Source organism: Miniopterus natalensis, chromosome 13 (assembly GCF_054644295.1).
Source record: "Miniopterus natalensis isolate mMinNat1 chromosome 13, mMinNat1.hap1, whole genome shotgun sequence".
Classification (NCBI taxonomy): Eukaryota; Metazoa; Chordata; class Mammalia; order Chiroptera; family Miniopteridae; genus Miniopterus; species Miniopterus natalensis.
Genome location: NC_142093.1, coordinates 62,237,883 through 62,252,136, shown reverse-complemented (window position 1 = coordinate 62,252,136; position 14,254 = coordinate 62,237,883). Strand labels below are relative to the sequence as shown.

The 14,254-nt window shown below is 52.9% G+C and overlaps 1 protein-coding gene across 1 annotated transcript; it reads left to right on the top strand.

The window, feature by feature from the left end:
* The first annotated feature begins 1,869 nt into the window (after positions 1-1,869).
* On the top strand, positions 1,870-12,660 carry LOC148091742 (ral guanine nucleotide dissociation stimulator-like). The gene is made up of 13 exons (XM_087823794.1): positions 1,870-2,022; positions 5,373-5,566; positions 6,171-6,278; positions 6,916-7,106; positions 7,254-7,609; positions 8,325-8,540; positions 8,892-8,995; positions 9,475-9,544; positions 11,078-11,146; positions 11,568-11,639; positions 11,938-11,970; positions 12,314-12,435; positions 12,624-12,660. Exons 1-13 carry the CDS (start codon positions 1,870-1,872, stop codon positions 12,658-12,660), a joined length of 1,725 nt encoding a protein of 574 aa, XP_087679920.1.
* The last annotated feature ends 1,594 nt before the right edge of the window (positions 12,661-14,254 follow it).

Here is a 14,254-nt window from a genome sequence, read left to right as displayed (position 1 = left end):
AGTGTAAAGTTTTTATTATTGCTGAGTTCAGATGGGAAACCGAGGCACAAATAAGACTGCTCTCAAATTTGCATCTGTAAAGTACAAGTATTGACACCTCATAACTGCTATGGACCAGGCTTCTGGGCACGGTTTGGTGGGGTACCTCTGCCTCAAGGTCTCTGTGAGTCAGGAGATGGGTTTCAACTGCAGTTTGACTGGGGAGAGATCTCCCAGGATCACTCGCCTGGTGTTCATCAGGGTGCAGTTTGGACTGAGAGCCCGGGTTCCTGCCTGTTGGCCTGGACCCTCCCTTGATTCTCTCCTAAGGGGCCTCTACATAGGGCAGCTCCAACCATGGGTGCTTTCTCTCCCTGTTCCAGAGATATGACAGACAGAGACAGAGAGACAGAGAGACACATCCAGAGAGGAAGTGAAATAGAGGCTGAGAGAAAGGAAGGTAACTCAAGGATGAGAGTACAAGAGAAGTGACAGGACCTCACATCCCATCGCCTGGGTTGTGCTGTATGTTGTTCAGAAGCCAGTTACTGAGCCCTCAGCTGATACACAAGGGTGTTCCTACCAAGAGGCTGGAATCACTAGAAGCCGCTGTGAAGGCTCCACCACATGAGAGCCTCCGAGTAAGTCATGAGGCACTTGGCCTGATTCTGGGCCTAACAAGAGGCCACTGGAAGGTTTTAAGACAGTGAATGACAATGTCTGAATTTCCTGTCATTTCAGCCTCTTAAAGGAGCAGACTTGAAAGTGAGGCCAAAGTGGGCAGTGACTCCCCCAAAACCACAAGCTAGACCCAAGGCTGTTTGGCGAGGAGTTCCGTTCCATGTCCCCTCATTCATGTCCCTCTTCCACCTCTCCACTTTGCAGCAGATTCACGGGAGACCAGCCCACAGGTATTAAGGACATTATGTCATCCACACCTGATGGTGTCCTTGGGACATGGTGTTTAGCGCCATCCTCACTGTGTGGGTTGGGAGACTGGGGAGGCCCTGAGAGGCAAAGAGGCTTCCCCAGGACACGGAACTGGGGGGGAAAGGAGCTGCGAGCTAAGATTTCTCCTCCCAGCCAGGCTCTGGCCCATCCCCAGGGAGCTGCGGGAGGGCTGGGTAGGTGCTGGTGTGCAGGTGTGGACATGACATGTGCGAGGAAGGTGAGTGGTCAGAAGCCCAGAGGGGCTTTGGATGGCTCTGATTGGAGGAAGGGGCCCAGGTCACGGAACCTTGAGAGGTGACCTCACTTCCTTGGTGACAGGTCCCCAATAGTATGTAGGGCTCTGGTAACCAGGTACCCACATTCTAGAGAAAACCGCCTTTCCTACTCACTTGACTGGAGCAGTCAGGAGACTAGGATGTCTCTCTGTTGCTTCCCGTGCTTCCGAGGCTCTGGGCACAAAAATGCCCAGAGTAAGAGATGTTTCTGTTGCTGTAGAAATTGGTGCAAGTGCCACTGCGGACACTCCTCACCATCTGGCCTGAGGCACCCTCAGGTAGCCAGGGACAGCCCAGGGCAGGCCCATCCAGGCCAGTCCCCAAGTGGGTTCCCACCTTGGGCCCCACAAATCTTACCCCTCATCCTGGGTATGTGTGTGTTTCGGGGGTGGTGACGGGTGCTCATCCTAAGCAGGAGCAGGTTGTTGGGTGTTAGAAGCCTCGAGGGTCTGTCATGTTCATGGCCCAGGTCATGGCTGACAGGAAGGGAAGCTGAGAGCTGTGGACCAAGCTCCTCTACCCACTTGTTACTCAGAAGTCCTCCAGCGGTCATCGTGCTCCCTCCCATCCTGGAGGTCTTTGCAGATGGCACTCTGTGCCTGATCTGGGGAGCAGCTTTTGTGGTAGGCATGTCCCCCACTGGCAGTGCCCTGGGAGGCCCCTCATGCCCCTGGTCCGGGACCGGCCTCTGTCTCTGCAGAGCTTCACGGAGGGTGCCATAGAAGAGCTGGCTGATGGGTTCACTTATGCCATCAACTGGTACCAGGTTCAGGAGCACCAGGCTAGGAAAACCATCCAGTGCCAGTGCTGGTCTGAGGTGAGAGCTGGCCCACACCCAGGGCCTCCAGGTGGCTGGGGTGGGACCAGAACCCAGGCTCAAATCTGGGGCCTCAGTGTTTCCACAGGCCCACTCCCAAAGACATCTGTACCTCCAGCCCTCCCGATCACGTCTCTGGTAGGGTAGAAATTCAGGCTTCACGTATTTCCTGGAGTAGTGGAGAAAATATTCTTCTGTCCTTGCTGTTTGCTCCTTTCATTGTTTAACTGCCTGCCCCAGGGATCCTGGGGAGCAGTCAGCACGACTGTCCTTGGAGCCTGTCTCTGAGCCTCACACATCATCACACTGACAGATGCTGTGTATTTAAACAAATGGAAAGGGATGCAGGCACTGCATAGGTTTCTCTGCCACTTGTCATCTCAGAGAGCACGGCCAACCAGTGTAGGAGGCCAGGTCAGGAGCTGTGGCCTCACTCACCGCCCTCACATCCCATTAGGAGGGAGTTTTCCTCAGTGACCCAGCCTTTCACTGCTGTTAGACCTTGACGGGATTCAGTTCTTGCTAGTGCAGCAGGGCTGTCAGGAACATCCTCACTGTCCTACAGACGGTGTTAGTTTGCCAGGGCTGCCGTTACACAGGACCACAGATGGGGCTGGAGGTTCCTGATGCCTCCTGGCTCAGTTCCCGCTCTGTCTTTGCAGAGCTCCGAGGATGACACCATCGACGTGCTGGACCACGGGCCCCACTACACCACCAACTGGGTCAGGGTGCAGGTGCACCAGGCTGACAACCATGTCCAGTGCTGGTCTGAGGTGAGAGTTGGCCCAGGTTGGTCTCCACATTCAGGACCCCAAGATGACCAGGGAGGGCCTAGAACCCAGACTCACATCTGGGGGTCTCCAGGGCTTTTCCTCCAGAGTGTCCTTAGTCCCATGACAAAAGAATCCAGACCTACACTCCTCCCTTCAGCAACATGGGAGAGTGAAAAATCTCTCCTCACATACTTGTAGGAATATTAGAGAGAGAAAATCTGTAGTTTCATTTGCCAGTAGGCCACAAGCACATTTACATTTGCTGTTTTCTTGTTTGAACTCTCTGCCCGAGTACCCTAGGGAGCAGTCAGCTCCAATGTCCAAGGAGACCTCTCAGCCTCACACATCATCACACTTGACTGGGTGGTTTGTCAAAAAGACGGGAGGAACAAAGTATTGGATACCTTTCTCTGCAACTTGTCTTCTCCCAGAGCTCAGCAAAGTTCTACAGGCCGGCTGGTCAGGAGCCGTCACCTCACTCATCTCCCTATCACCCCATAAAGGTCGTAGTTTTCCTCAATGACCCAGCCTTTCACTGCTGTAGACCTTGATGTGATTCAGTTCTTCCAAGTTAAGCAGGGCTGAGGGGAGCATCCTCACTGTGTCCTAATGGACTGTATCAGGTTGCCAGGGCTGCTGTGAGATAGAACCACAGAGGGGCTGGAGGGTTCCTGATGCCTCCTGGCTCAGTACCGGGCTCTGTCTCTGTAGGTCTCCAACAAGGACATTGTCAAAAAGATGCTCCATGGGTTCAACTACTCCACCTCCCTAGACCAGGGGAAGGTGCATCAGGCCACAGACACCATCCAGTGCTTGACTCAGGTGAGAACTCACCTCAAAGGTCTCTGCACCCACAACCCCGAAATGACCTGGCAGTGCCCAGAACCCAGACCCAAATGTTGGGACTCCCAGGAGCCCAACCAGTGCTCTCCCTAGAGTGTCCACAGTCCTATGACAAAGGAATCCGGACCTCCACTCCTCCCTCCAGCTACATGGGAGGCTAGAAAGACACTCCTCACATATTTGTAGGAATATTAAAGAAGAAAAAAACACTGTTTCACTTCATAGTAGAATATGAGCCCATTTGCGTTTTGCTGACTGTGTTGTATAAACTACCTGCCCCAATATCCCATGGAGCAGTCAGCTCCACTGTCCTTGTCCAGTGACGGAGGTCGTTTGTCACAGGGATGCAGCCTTTCAGTGCTGTGGACATCGCCCTAATTCAGGTCAGCTGCCAGGTCGGCAGTGCTGCCAGGGACACTTCAGTGTGTCCCTGTGGACTGTGCTAGGTGCTCGGGCTGCCAGGACACAGGACCACACTGGGTGGTGTGAAGAGCAGACATTCATTTTCTCACAGTTCAAGAGGCTAGAAGTTAGGGCTGAGGACATCAGCAGGGCTGTTTCCCTGAGGGGTCTCTCCTGGGCTTGTCATCGGCCACCTTTTCTCTCTGTCACATGGGCTCCCCTCTGTGCTTCCACGTGTCCCCCCTCCTCTTCCAAAGACACTGGTCCTATTGGATTAAGACCCACCCCACTGAACCCACTTAACCTTAACTACGTGCTTAAATTCAGGCATGTTCTGAAGTTCCAAGGGTTCCAAAGTCATGGAATTTGGGGGACATAAGTCACAGCACCATGTCTACTTTGCCCCGCTGGAGATAGACGCCCCCTGCTGGTGGAAGAACATGCACATGTAAAACCTGCCCAGCTGCAGGCCGATTCCAAATCCAAAGGGCTGTGGCAGTGAGGTGGTCAACAGCACTCTGTGATGATGGCCGCTGCCTTGCTCCCAGCCAGCCCAGGGATTTCTCACTCACTGAAATATTTATCTATCCCAAAACAAGTTGTCCAAGGCCATTGCAGTGCTCCTTCATTGGCAATGGCCTCCCGGGGACTTTGGCTCACCTGGCAGCTTTGCACTGGCCACCTGGATTTGCGCCTTCCTGAGTCACCTGCTCAGACTCCTACCTGGTGATCGCCTTTCTCCAGTCTGGGGTCTCCATAATGAGGGTCCCAAAATGCCCCTGAATGTAAAATGAGGAGAAATAAGTGTCTTTTTGGAAGTCAGTGCTTTTCATAGGCCATGTCTAGCGTGTACACTTTCCCCAAAGTGGGGGGGACAATATTCCCAGGTGCTTTTTATCCATGTGAGGAGTAGGTAAGTCTCAGCTAGCTGAGTGGGGATGTCACCCAGGGCATTTCTCAGTTCTGACCTGCATGATCTTGGGACAGTTGACATCCCTAAGCCTCTGTGACCTCATCTCTATAATGGGGATGTTTCTTGAGGACTCACAGGGACAATGCTCTTCATACAGCTATTAATGCGAGGAGGTCTGATGTTCCTCAGCTAAAAAAATGAAAACACGCCTAGAAGGTAACAGTTGTATGAAAATCCCCCCACACACCAAACTTAAGTGGTGCTTTGAAAACCTAGAACCTCGTTCAGCCTGGGCACTGCTGTCCCTCCTCTTGCTCACATACCTGATGGGCTGGGACTTCCTGGGGAGCTCCAGACCTCCATCCTACTGGGATTCATGGTGATGTCACTGACTGAATCTCCCTCCTTGTCCCACTCAGTGTGTGGCTGAGTTAACTCTTAACCTACATGAGGCCTGCAGGATGTGGGCCTTCCAGGAAAACATCCTGGAGAAGTTGACGACATCCACGGCACAAGTTTTCCCAGGTGGAAACATCCCCCACTTCTGCAGCTTCATGCCCCTGCACCCGGCCTTCTCCAGAGCCCAGCAGTTCCTGGATGATCTGTTTGCTAGGTAAGCATGTGCCCCGTCTTTGGCAGAGCGGTGATTCTGCCCACTGCTAGCTGTGTGTCTTGAAAATATCACCACATCTGTCTGAGCCTCAGTTTGTTCCTCTGACAAGTGGGGTCATAGAGGATGAACCTCGTAAGGTGCTTGTAGGGACTACTGTGGGAGAAGCCATGGCTGGTCTTACCTGCTGTCAGCTCTGCAGAAAGGGCTGCTGGACATGCTGCAGTTGTTCATGGCAATTTCTTTCCTGTCCCATGAATAGTCCCCTGACTCACCCATTGGCAGCCTGTGGCATCTGAGTTTGGAAAAGCACATAGAAAAGAGCCTGCCAAGCAGTTTGAGATTTTGCCTAGCTGGTCCTTGTCCTGGTCCTTGGTGAAGTCAGATTAGGGACCTCTAGGGGCAGATAGTAGGGGGCCCCAGGCCCACTCAGACATTTGGCATGGTTCTGGTTAGAGTTCATTTACTGGACAATGTTTATTAGGCTCTTACTATCAGCAGGCACTTTTAGAGACACTTAGCCTAACTCAGTGAATGAAGCAGACACAATCCCTGGGCCTTAGTCCAAGTCAGCGAGTCAGACAGTCACACTGCACATCATTCACAGGTCCCGTCCACCACCCGTCAGATCGGATGTCATCAAGGTGTTCACCAGATGTAGAGATAAAGAACCATATTACAACCAGAGTGACACACCAGAGGAACAAATCAAAAAGTGAGTGGCCCTTGGGTCCAGAAGAGGGAGGCCTCCTGTGTCTATGGGATTGGGGCTTAGGGTGAATAGTCCTGGCAGAGCCCTGATCTTCCACATCAGCTGATTCCCAAGGGAGGGCTGAGGTCTGGAGGCTTCTACTCCAGTAGGACAGGGGTCAAAGAGAACTGTGAATTGGGTCTCAGCTTCCCTAGAACCATAGGCGAGGCTGGAATGAGTTGTCCCCTGGACTCCGATCCCAAAAACAGGCCCATCCAGCTCTGCCTTTCCCTCTCCACATGCATCTCTCCTGAGGGCCATGGCCAGGACAGAAGAACACTCTGGTGTGTGGGCTGCTCACATGCCTGTCTGAGTCGTCAGCCAGATGCCCAGGGGCATGGAGGCCTGAGCTGGCAGTGTACAGGAACTTCAACCCAGCTGTCACTGGGAGGAAGGGACTCACAGACTCGGTGTTAAACTTGCTTGGTCACCAGGCTGCTACTGTTAGGACAGTCACACAGGGGTTGGAGTAGCAAGGGGCTGGCCCATGAATGGGTGGGAGCAGCCATAGAGGCTCAGTCCCAAACAACAGTGCCATGGGAGGGCAGTGTGGAAGGAAAAACCAGGACTCTGTCTCTTCTGCCCACCTGACTCTCTGCAGGGCCATAGCTTCTGTGATGGGAACCTGGCCAGACCAGGAGCAATGTTTCAGGCAGCCCCTACATTTTCCTTGGTTGATCCTGAAGCAGGCCTTTGTGCAGGAGAAACACGCTGTATCACACCTGGTGCACAGCACCCAAAGTGACTGTGTAGAGTTGGAGCATCTTGAGCCCACTGAGGCAGAGTTGGAAGGTGAGGGAGCTGCAGTCTGGGAAGATGAACTGGGGGTTGTGGGGTCAGGGTTTCATGGGCTGGAGGACCCTCAAAGGCAATGGCATCTTTCCTGTCTCTGGGAAGACACTGGAAAGTGAGGCATGTGCATGAACCAGTCTCTCTAACCTGCTTCAGAACCACCTCCAGAGCTCCAGAGTACTCAGGAGCCAGAAAAAGGGCCTTCTCCAGGGCTAGAGCCTGGTCCAGCTGTGCCAGTGCTGGAGCCAGTGACACCTCCATCAACCCCTCCAGACACGGAGCAAGAACCAACCTCAACTTCAGCCCCAGGGCCAGCTGTGGAGGTGGAGCCACCTAGGCCACCAGCTCTAATCTTTGCTCCAACAAGCACTGAGCTAGCTTCAGCCCCAGCACCCAACTTCCCCCGGTCTGTGACCACAGAACACCTGGGAAGGGAGGGGAAGTGTACCATCCTGACCTTCCCTCCAAGGCTGGTGGCAGAACAACTAACAGCTATGGATTTGGTGAGCAGAAGGCTCTCAGGCCGGGGTAGGGCGGACCCTGCCTTTCCCTGACCTGAATTCCTGTGATCTGGATGCAAATCACAGCTCCATCTATTACCACCCATGGGTCCTGGACAACCTTCTAAACCCCCAAGCCTTCGCTGTCCACCTGCGGACGGTGAAGGTAGACACTCAGGAGACCAGCTGCACAGAGGGGCTGTGCAGAGTAGACGAGGGGGATCACAGAGAAAGCTGGGTGTGGCCTGGCCAGGTGGGAGGGGAGCTCACTGTGTGTAGCCAGGTGCGTGGTCGCCCATCGCTATGCCCATGAGACTCAGCGACCTCAGCACTTATTAGGCACCTGATATGTGCTTTACTACAAGGGAGACAAACAGCCTGTGGTTGTAGCTGCTACAGGGGAATATGCACTGAATGGGGATTTGGATGAGATTGGTGATCAGGTCATGTTTGATGTCCCTTGGGGTGAGCAGACTTAAGCAGCATCCTGCAGCTAGTCATTAGGATGGGCTGGAGGCAGGGGCTCGCGTCCCTTCCCTTCCAGTCTTGGGTCCTGTGCAGGGGCCCCTTTGTGGATAGAGAATGAATCCCAGGGACCCCAAGGCTCAGGGCACATCCTCAGCTTCCTAGCCTTCAGTCCTGACCAGTGTCTCCTGAAAGAGGTTAGGGACCCTGACCTGGGGTGTGGAAGGGCTGGGTGACACTCCCTTTCTCCCAGGAGCTGTTCAAAAAGGTGCTGCCATACCAGTGCCTGGGCTCCATCTGGTCCCAGAGGGACAAGCCTGGCAACGAACACACGGCATCTACTGTGCGTGCCACAATCACGCAGTTCAATTCTGTGGCCGCCTGTGTGATCACCACCTGCCTTGGAGACCCAAGCATGAGGGCCCAGGACAGGGCCAAAGTCCTGAACCACTGGATTAAGGTGGCCAGGGTATGTTATGGGAGGCCCAGTGGAGTCCCTACACGGAGCCTTGCAAAAGGCCTCTACTGCTTTGTCAGCTCTCAAGACTGAGGCCTCAGGTCTGAGCCCCAACAGTCTCTAGGTCCTCTCTGCCAGGGGCATGCTGACCTTGACTCTCAGGTCCCAGTGGTGGGAGGCTCACTTCCTACCTGGCTCCTTCCTTGGATTGAGCTAAGACCCTCCTTTCTGTGAGTGTTGGTCTTTGGGTGCTAAACGTGCCTACCCTGAGCATCTGACTCACCCAAGAGGGGGTGCCAATTCAGGGGGACTGAAACTAGAGCTCCAGTTCCCCACCTCACAGTGCATCTCCCCCCTTCCCAGGAGTGCCGATCCCTTAGGAATTTTTCCTCCCTACATGGGATCCTGTCAGCCCTTCAGAGTGTGTCCATCTATCGTCTGAAGAAGACATGGGAGAAAGTTTCCAGGTGTGTAGGCTTCTCCCATCATAGGCCCAGAGTGGGGGGGGGGGGGTGTCTCCCATATGTCTCCAAATGTACCCTCATATCCTGGAATGCAGGCAACCCTCAGGGCAGGGATTTGTTGGTGGGCAGAGTCTCTAGGCCTCCCTGGGACCTCAGGCCACCAGCTCTACTTCAGGAGTCAGTTTCCTTCAATGTCACAGACAGCACTGAGCCAAATAGCAGATTGGCAAGTGTTTCCAGAAACAGAACCCTATGCCCAGCTGAAACCAGAAGTGGTCAAAACTGCTCAGTAGCAATGGGAATGGGGGCCCTGGTGACCAGCATGAGTGTTTCCCAAGTTCCATGGAGACTTTTCTGCTCAGAGGAACCCATCAAGACCCTCACCTTAGGAGTTTGAAACTTTAGATTGTCAAAAGGAATTTGCCCTCAGTGCCCCTCTCCTATCATTCCTAGACATGTCTTTCTTCTGTCCCTCCCCTCAGGAAGAGCAGAGTCACACTAAAAAAACTATGCAAGGAGGACAATCCAGCGAGCAGGGAGCAGCTTATGAAGGTAGAGCAGGGCTGGAGGTCTGGAAAGAGAGGAAGGGGTGAGGGAAGCGGGGATGGTGCAGGATGTGGCTTTGGTAGTTTGTTCCCTAAAGATTCTCTGAAAATTTTCACCCTCTGTCATGATGAACAGGAAGATCTGTTTGGTCCCTGGTCAGGTGGGGGGCAGTTTCAGGGGCAAGAGGCCCAGTCACTGCACAGAGTGGTGGTGGCTGGGCTGCTCCAGGACAGGGTGCAGGGCTGGCAGACTGAGTGCATCTCTGGCTTTCATGCGGGTCCATTTCACTGGGACTTAGTTTCTTCCAGGCTGTGGGGTGAATGGGGCTGTGGGGTGAATGGGGTGGGTGGGCACTTTTTCTCCCCAAACCAGCCCAGCCTGTCCTCAGGAAGCCAGGGCCTGCTGCTCCTTCTGTCTTCATCACACCTCCAAGGAGAGCGAGCCTGCCTGCCCCAGGGAGGGGCCCTGCTGGGGATTCCCAAGGGGCAGGTGAACAAAAGGTCTGGCTGGCCTCGGGCCCCAATTGCTGGACTAGAGACAGAGAGGTGTGCATTCTGTGACTTCCCACTGCCCCCTGGAGCACTCACTGCCAGCCAGTCCCTGTCAGGATTTTCACCTGGTGCCTGGTGGGCACTAACACGGGCCAGGGTGCTTCTGAGAAGTGTCTGGGGAACTGGGGCATTGTTAGTGGACCCTTCCTGCACAGACCTCAGATCCTACATGTCAACTAGGAGGCAAAGTGCCTGACACCCACTACCCTGCCAGTCAGATGGGGCACCTTGAGGGTCCCTATTTGAGGATGGAGAAAGACTGCTGCCCAGGGGAAGGTTCTGGGCATTTGGGGAGGTGAAGGCTGGCATGGTCTTGGTTCTGGTCTGGTGGACAGGGACTCCAGTGGGGTGGGGCAGGCAGGGCAACTCCGCCAGGTTCCCGAGACACATATTCGTTGACGGCTCGGTCCAGTGGGGACCTGCATACAACCTGAGAGCCAGAGGACTGGGTCTGGACAGTGATGGGGCTGGGGGTGAGATGAGGGCAGAAGGGACAAAGCCTCTGCTGGGAGAGACAAGTGGTGTCTCCTGTGTGGGCCCCTGAGCCAGTCACTGTTCCTCTCTGGGCCCCTTGCCTGCTAGTGAGAGAAAAGGAGGAATGACCATCCTGTGTTGCAGGCATCACGGGGTGCTCACGAGGTTCAGGAAAGAAAGGCCTTTGCAGAGCCCCTGCACTGCTCCATCTGGAAGGGTAGGGCGAGATCAGTGATGACAGTAATGACACTGAGTCCCTAAGAGGACCTGTGAGTTAGGTGGAGGTCTCACACTTTGAGAGGAGGAAGCAGGTCAGAAAGGCCAGGCCCCTGCCCAAGGTCACACACTGAGTGCGTGTTGTAGCTGGGAGCCGTCTAGAATCAGACATGCTGGAGGGACAGTAGCCCTGGTACCAGTTGGGATGGGTCACATATCCAGGGTCTGAGGTTGGGGTGGAGGGGGAAGTGGGGTGAAGGGAGTATGACCTCAATGACCGTGTCCTGGACCCTGGCAGAAGCGGCCTTCCAGGCTTGTCACTCTGATGCTGACCCTCTGTGGAGCTCAGAAAAGGCTGCAGCAGAAGGTGAGTGAGCCTTTCTGGTGAGTGCTCCAGGGGCAGAGGACAGGGGGCGCTGTCCTCCCAGCTGAAGGCCACCAAGTGAAGAGAGGGAGGTCTTCCTCCTGCATCTGCCCCATTCCCACAGAACCCAAGACCAGTCATTAGAGGTGACCAAGAGGAGGGACTGGGAGAGCTGGGTGCAGCTAGGATATGGGGTGGGGCTGGCCTCTAACCACAGACCTTTGATTTGCTAAACGCAGGCTCTGGCAGGTGATTAGGAGGAGTTCTTGGAGAGTGAGGGAAGGGACCATTGAGGGGAGGCTCTAAAGGTCCTTGTGGGATCCCTGGGGTGGGCCAGGAGACTGAGGGTGGCAGGCTCTGAGGGGAGGGTCTGTGAGGACACCTGAGAGCAGGGGTTCATCCCACTTTTACTCTGTTTGCCCAGTGTGTCCCCTTCCTTGGGAAGTTTCTGACTGACTTGCAGATGCTGGACACGGTGATGGGGCATTATATGGAGGTAGGTGATTGGGAGCCAGGCTGGGATCGCCGGGACTGACCTTTGGGGAGAGAGCCCCAGTACTGAGCCCTGAGTTCTCAGCACAGCCGCCCTTTGAAGCTGGGGTGTCTTCCCCATCATACCGATCCATGTGCTCCTCCTCTGCAGCTCAGAGACTGGGCTGGGTCCAAGTCCAGACTTTCCATGTTTCCCACCCCCTCCTGGGACCTGGTAGTAATTCAACATAAGAAGGGGTGGGCACAGGGGTAGCCATGGATGGGGAGCTCTTTCTGATGGACTTGGGATCTCTGCCTTACAGGGGAGTCAGATCCACAAAGAAAACCAGAGGAAGGTGAGCAGCTGTGGCACTTCCTGGGGACAGGGGAGGGGTGAAGATCAGGGACGCCCAGGCCAGCACACTCCTGGGCTCCATCCCCTGCATCTTACATCTATTGGGAGGCTTTTATAACAGAGGTGGGAGACCCCTCCAGTTGGTGGCTCAGGTAGGGGGATGGCATCAAGGACAGCTTTCTGGAGGAAGGGCTGTCAATGCTCATCTCTGAGCCCAGGTAGGGCCTGGATGGAATTAGGGGAAGGACAGTGCCCATGTCAGCAAAGACCCAGGACTCTTCCCTTGCCCCATTCCCCGCCCCCAAACGGCACTGTGTCTGCACCCTCTCTCCCTCTGGCCCCAGGAACTGGAGGTAATGCAGGAGATCGTGGAGCTGCAGGAGGCTGCTGAGAATTATGAAATAGAGCCCGAGGAGCAATTCAGGACCTGGTTCCGGACGCTGGAGCAGCTCAGCGAGAAGGAGAGGTGAGGTCTGGCAGGAGTTGGCGAGGGCAGGGGTGGGCTTTCCCTGTGGCCAGTCCAGGGAACCTGTGTCCATGGCTCCCTGGTCAGCCCCATGCCTTGTTGTGTAGCACCTCCTAGGTCACCTGACACTGGGAGGGACACTTGAGGTGTGGCTCCAGGGAGCTCACAGGTGGCACTCTGTCCTGCAGTTACCTCCTGTCCTGCCAGCTGGAGCCCCAGTCCTAGTTGGCCAGCTGAACACTCAGAACTTATTCTGAGACCAAAGGAAGCCAGTGAATGACAGACAGCAAAAGAGGAAATGAGTCTTAACAGGATCCCATTTTCATGGGCTTTGCCCTCTCTGAAAGCACAGAAGGATGGAACAGACGCCATGATCACAGAGGGAAGGGGGTGGGGGTGGGGGGTGAGAGATTAAGCAAATAATTTATTTGGAGACGTGTAACCTAAGGATCCAGACAACACTGTGGTGAAGGCCTGGGGGGGATTGGGGGCAGGGGGGAGGCATCATGGGTGATATAAGGGGGCCTCTGTTATAGTGTCAGTAATAAATTGTTTTAAAAAGTAAGAAAACATGTTTGAATACAAAATCTCTCTTCACGGAAACTCTTAGGTCTTAGGTGGAAGTTTATTAAAGTCAGACAACACAAAAATTCCTCTTACGAGCAGCACAACACGTAGCAGACATTTTGCCTGATATGTGTCCATTCCTAGCAGTGAAATTGTACAAAGGAAACGTAAGAACTAAAATAAGTGGGAAGTTGTGACTTTTTATAGGACATAAAATGAATTTTTTTCTCAACTATGTTCCAATGAGATTTAAAGACAAGAAAAACATGAAGAAAGAATAGCAAGAAGCTTAAAAATGGACAGACAAGGTTGGATACAGTGGAGATAGAAATAAATATAAAATAGTAAGTGGAGAGCAAGGCACAGAGGATCCTAAAACTATGCTGAGAACCAAACAAAGCAGACAAACCTGCAGAGAAATGAGAAAGCCTGCGAGGGGGTGAAGGAGGGACCAGAACCCAGGGTTCTGTGTGTCTGTACTTTGCTGCACTCATGTTCTGTCCTACAGTTAGTCGAGTGTATGTACTTCCGAATCGGGTTTCTTGCCACAATGCAATTTGCTTGCTAGGCATGTGATTTATTTCAAGTACAATTTGGTTCAGATAAAATTAAAACAATCCCCAACTTTCAGGCAAAACCGAAGCTGCTTGTCTTCCCAGGTGAGTTGTACTGGACAAAATTTTCTGTCCCCACCTTCAATACACAAATGCACACAATTCATAACCTTTACAATAAAGCAATTGGAACTGATTTTACTTTTCAAAAATAGAGTTTTTATTATAAAAATAACTCAGGGTTATAGGCAGAAAAGGTAAAGGTTTAAAATAAGTAATTATGCACACACTAAATTGGAAATAATAGTACAGATCTTTATATATTCTTTCATATGTGCTAGTCATGTAGGTGAATATACACCTATCCATATTTGTAATATATCCGTTATATTTTTATGTGACAATATATTCTAATATTAAAAATATTTCTAAAAAGAATACCTTCTAGTGTCTTTTCTCCTGCTGCATCATGAATTACGTTATTTGGCTCTAGTTAATGGACTTAATGTTATTTAGCTTTCTGCTTTAGGAATAATTCTCTGATGATCATCACTGTATAGGTGTCGCTGAACAGGTATTCAATCATTTTTTAATAATTTCTTGCAAATAAAATTTGTTTAAAAAATACACACATTCTAAATTTTAGTATGTATGAACTTTGAATCACTTGAACGAGTTCCCTTGGAATTCCAATTGGG

Coding starts and splice junctions, on each gene's coding strand:
- LOC148091742 (XM_087823794.1), top strand. CDS start 1,870: ATGCCCCTGGTCCGGGACCGGCCTCTGTCTCTGCAGAGCTTCACGGAG. Junction 7,107..7,253: donor CACTGAGGCAGAGTTGGAAG/GTGAGGGAGCTG, acceptor AGTCTCTCTAAC/CTGCTTCAGAACCACCTCCA. Junction 9,545..11,077: donor GCAGGGAGCAGCTTATGAAG/GTAGAGCAGGGC, acceptor GGACCCTGGCAG/AAGCGGCCTTCCAGGCTTGT.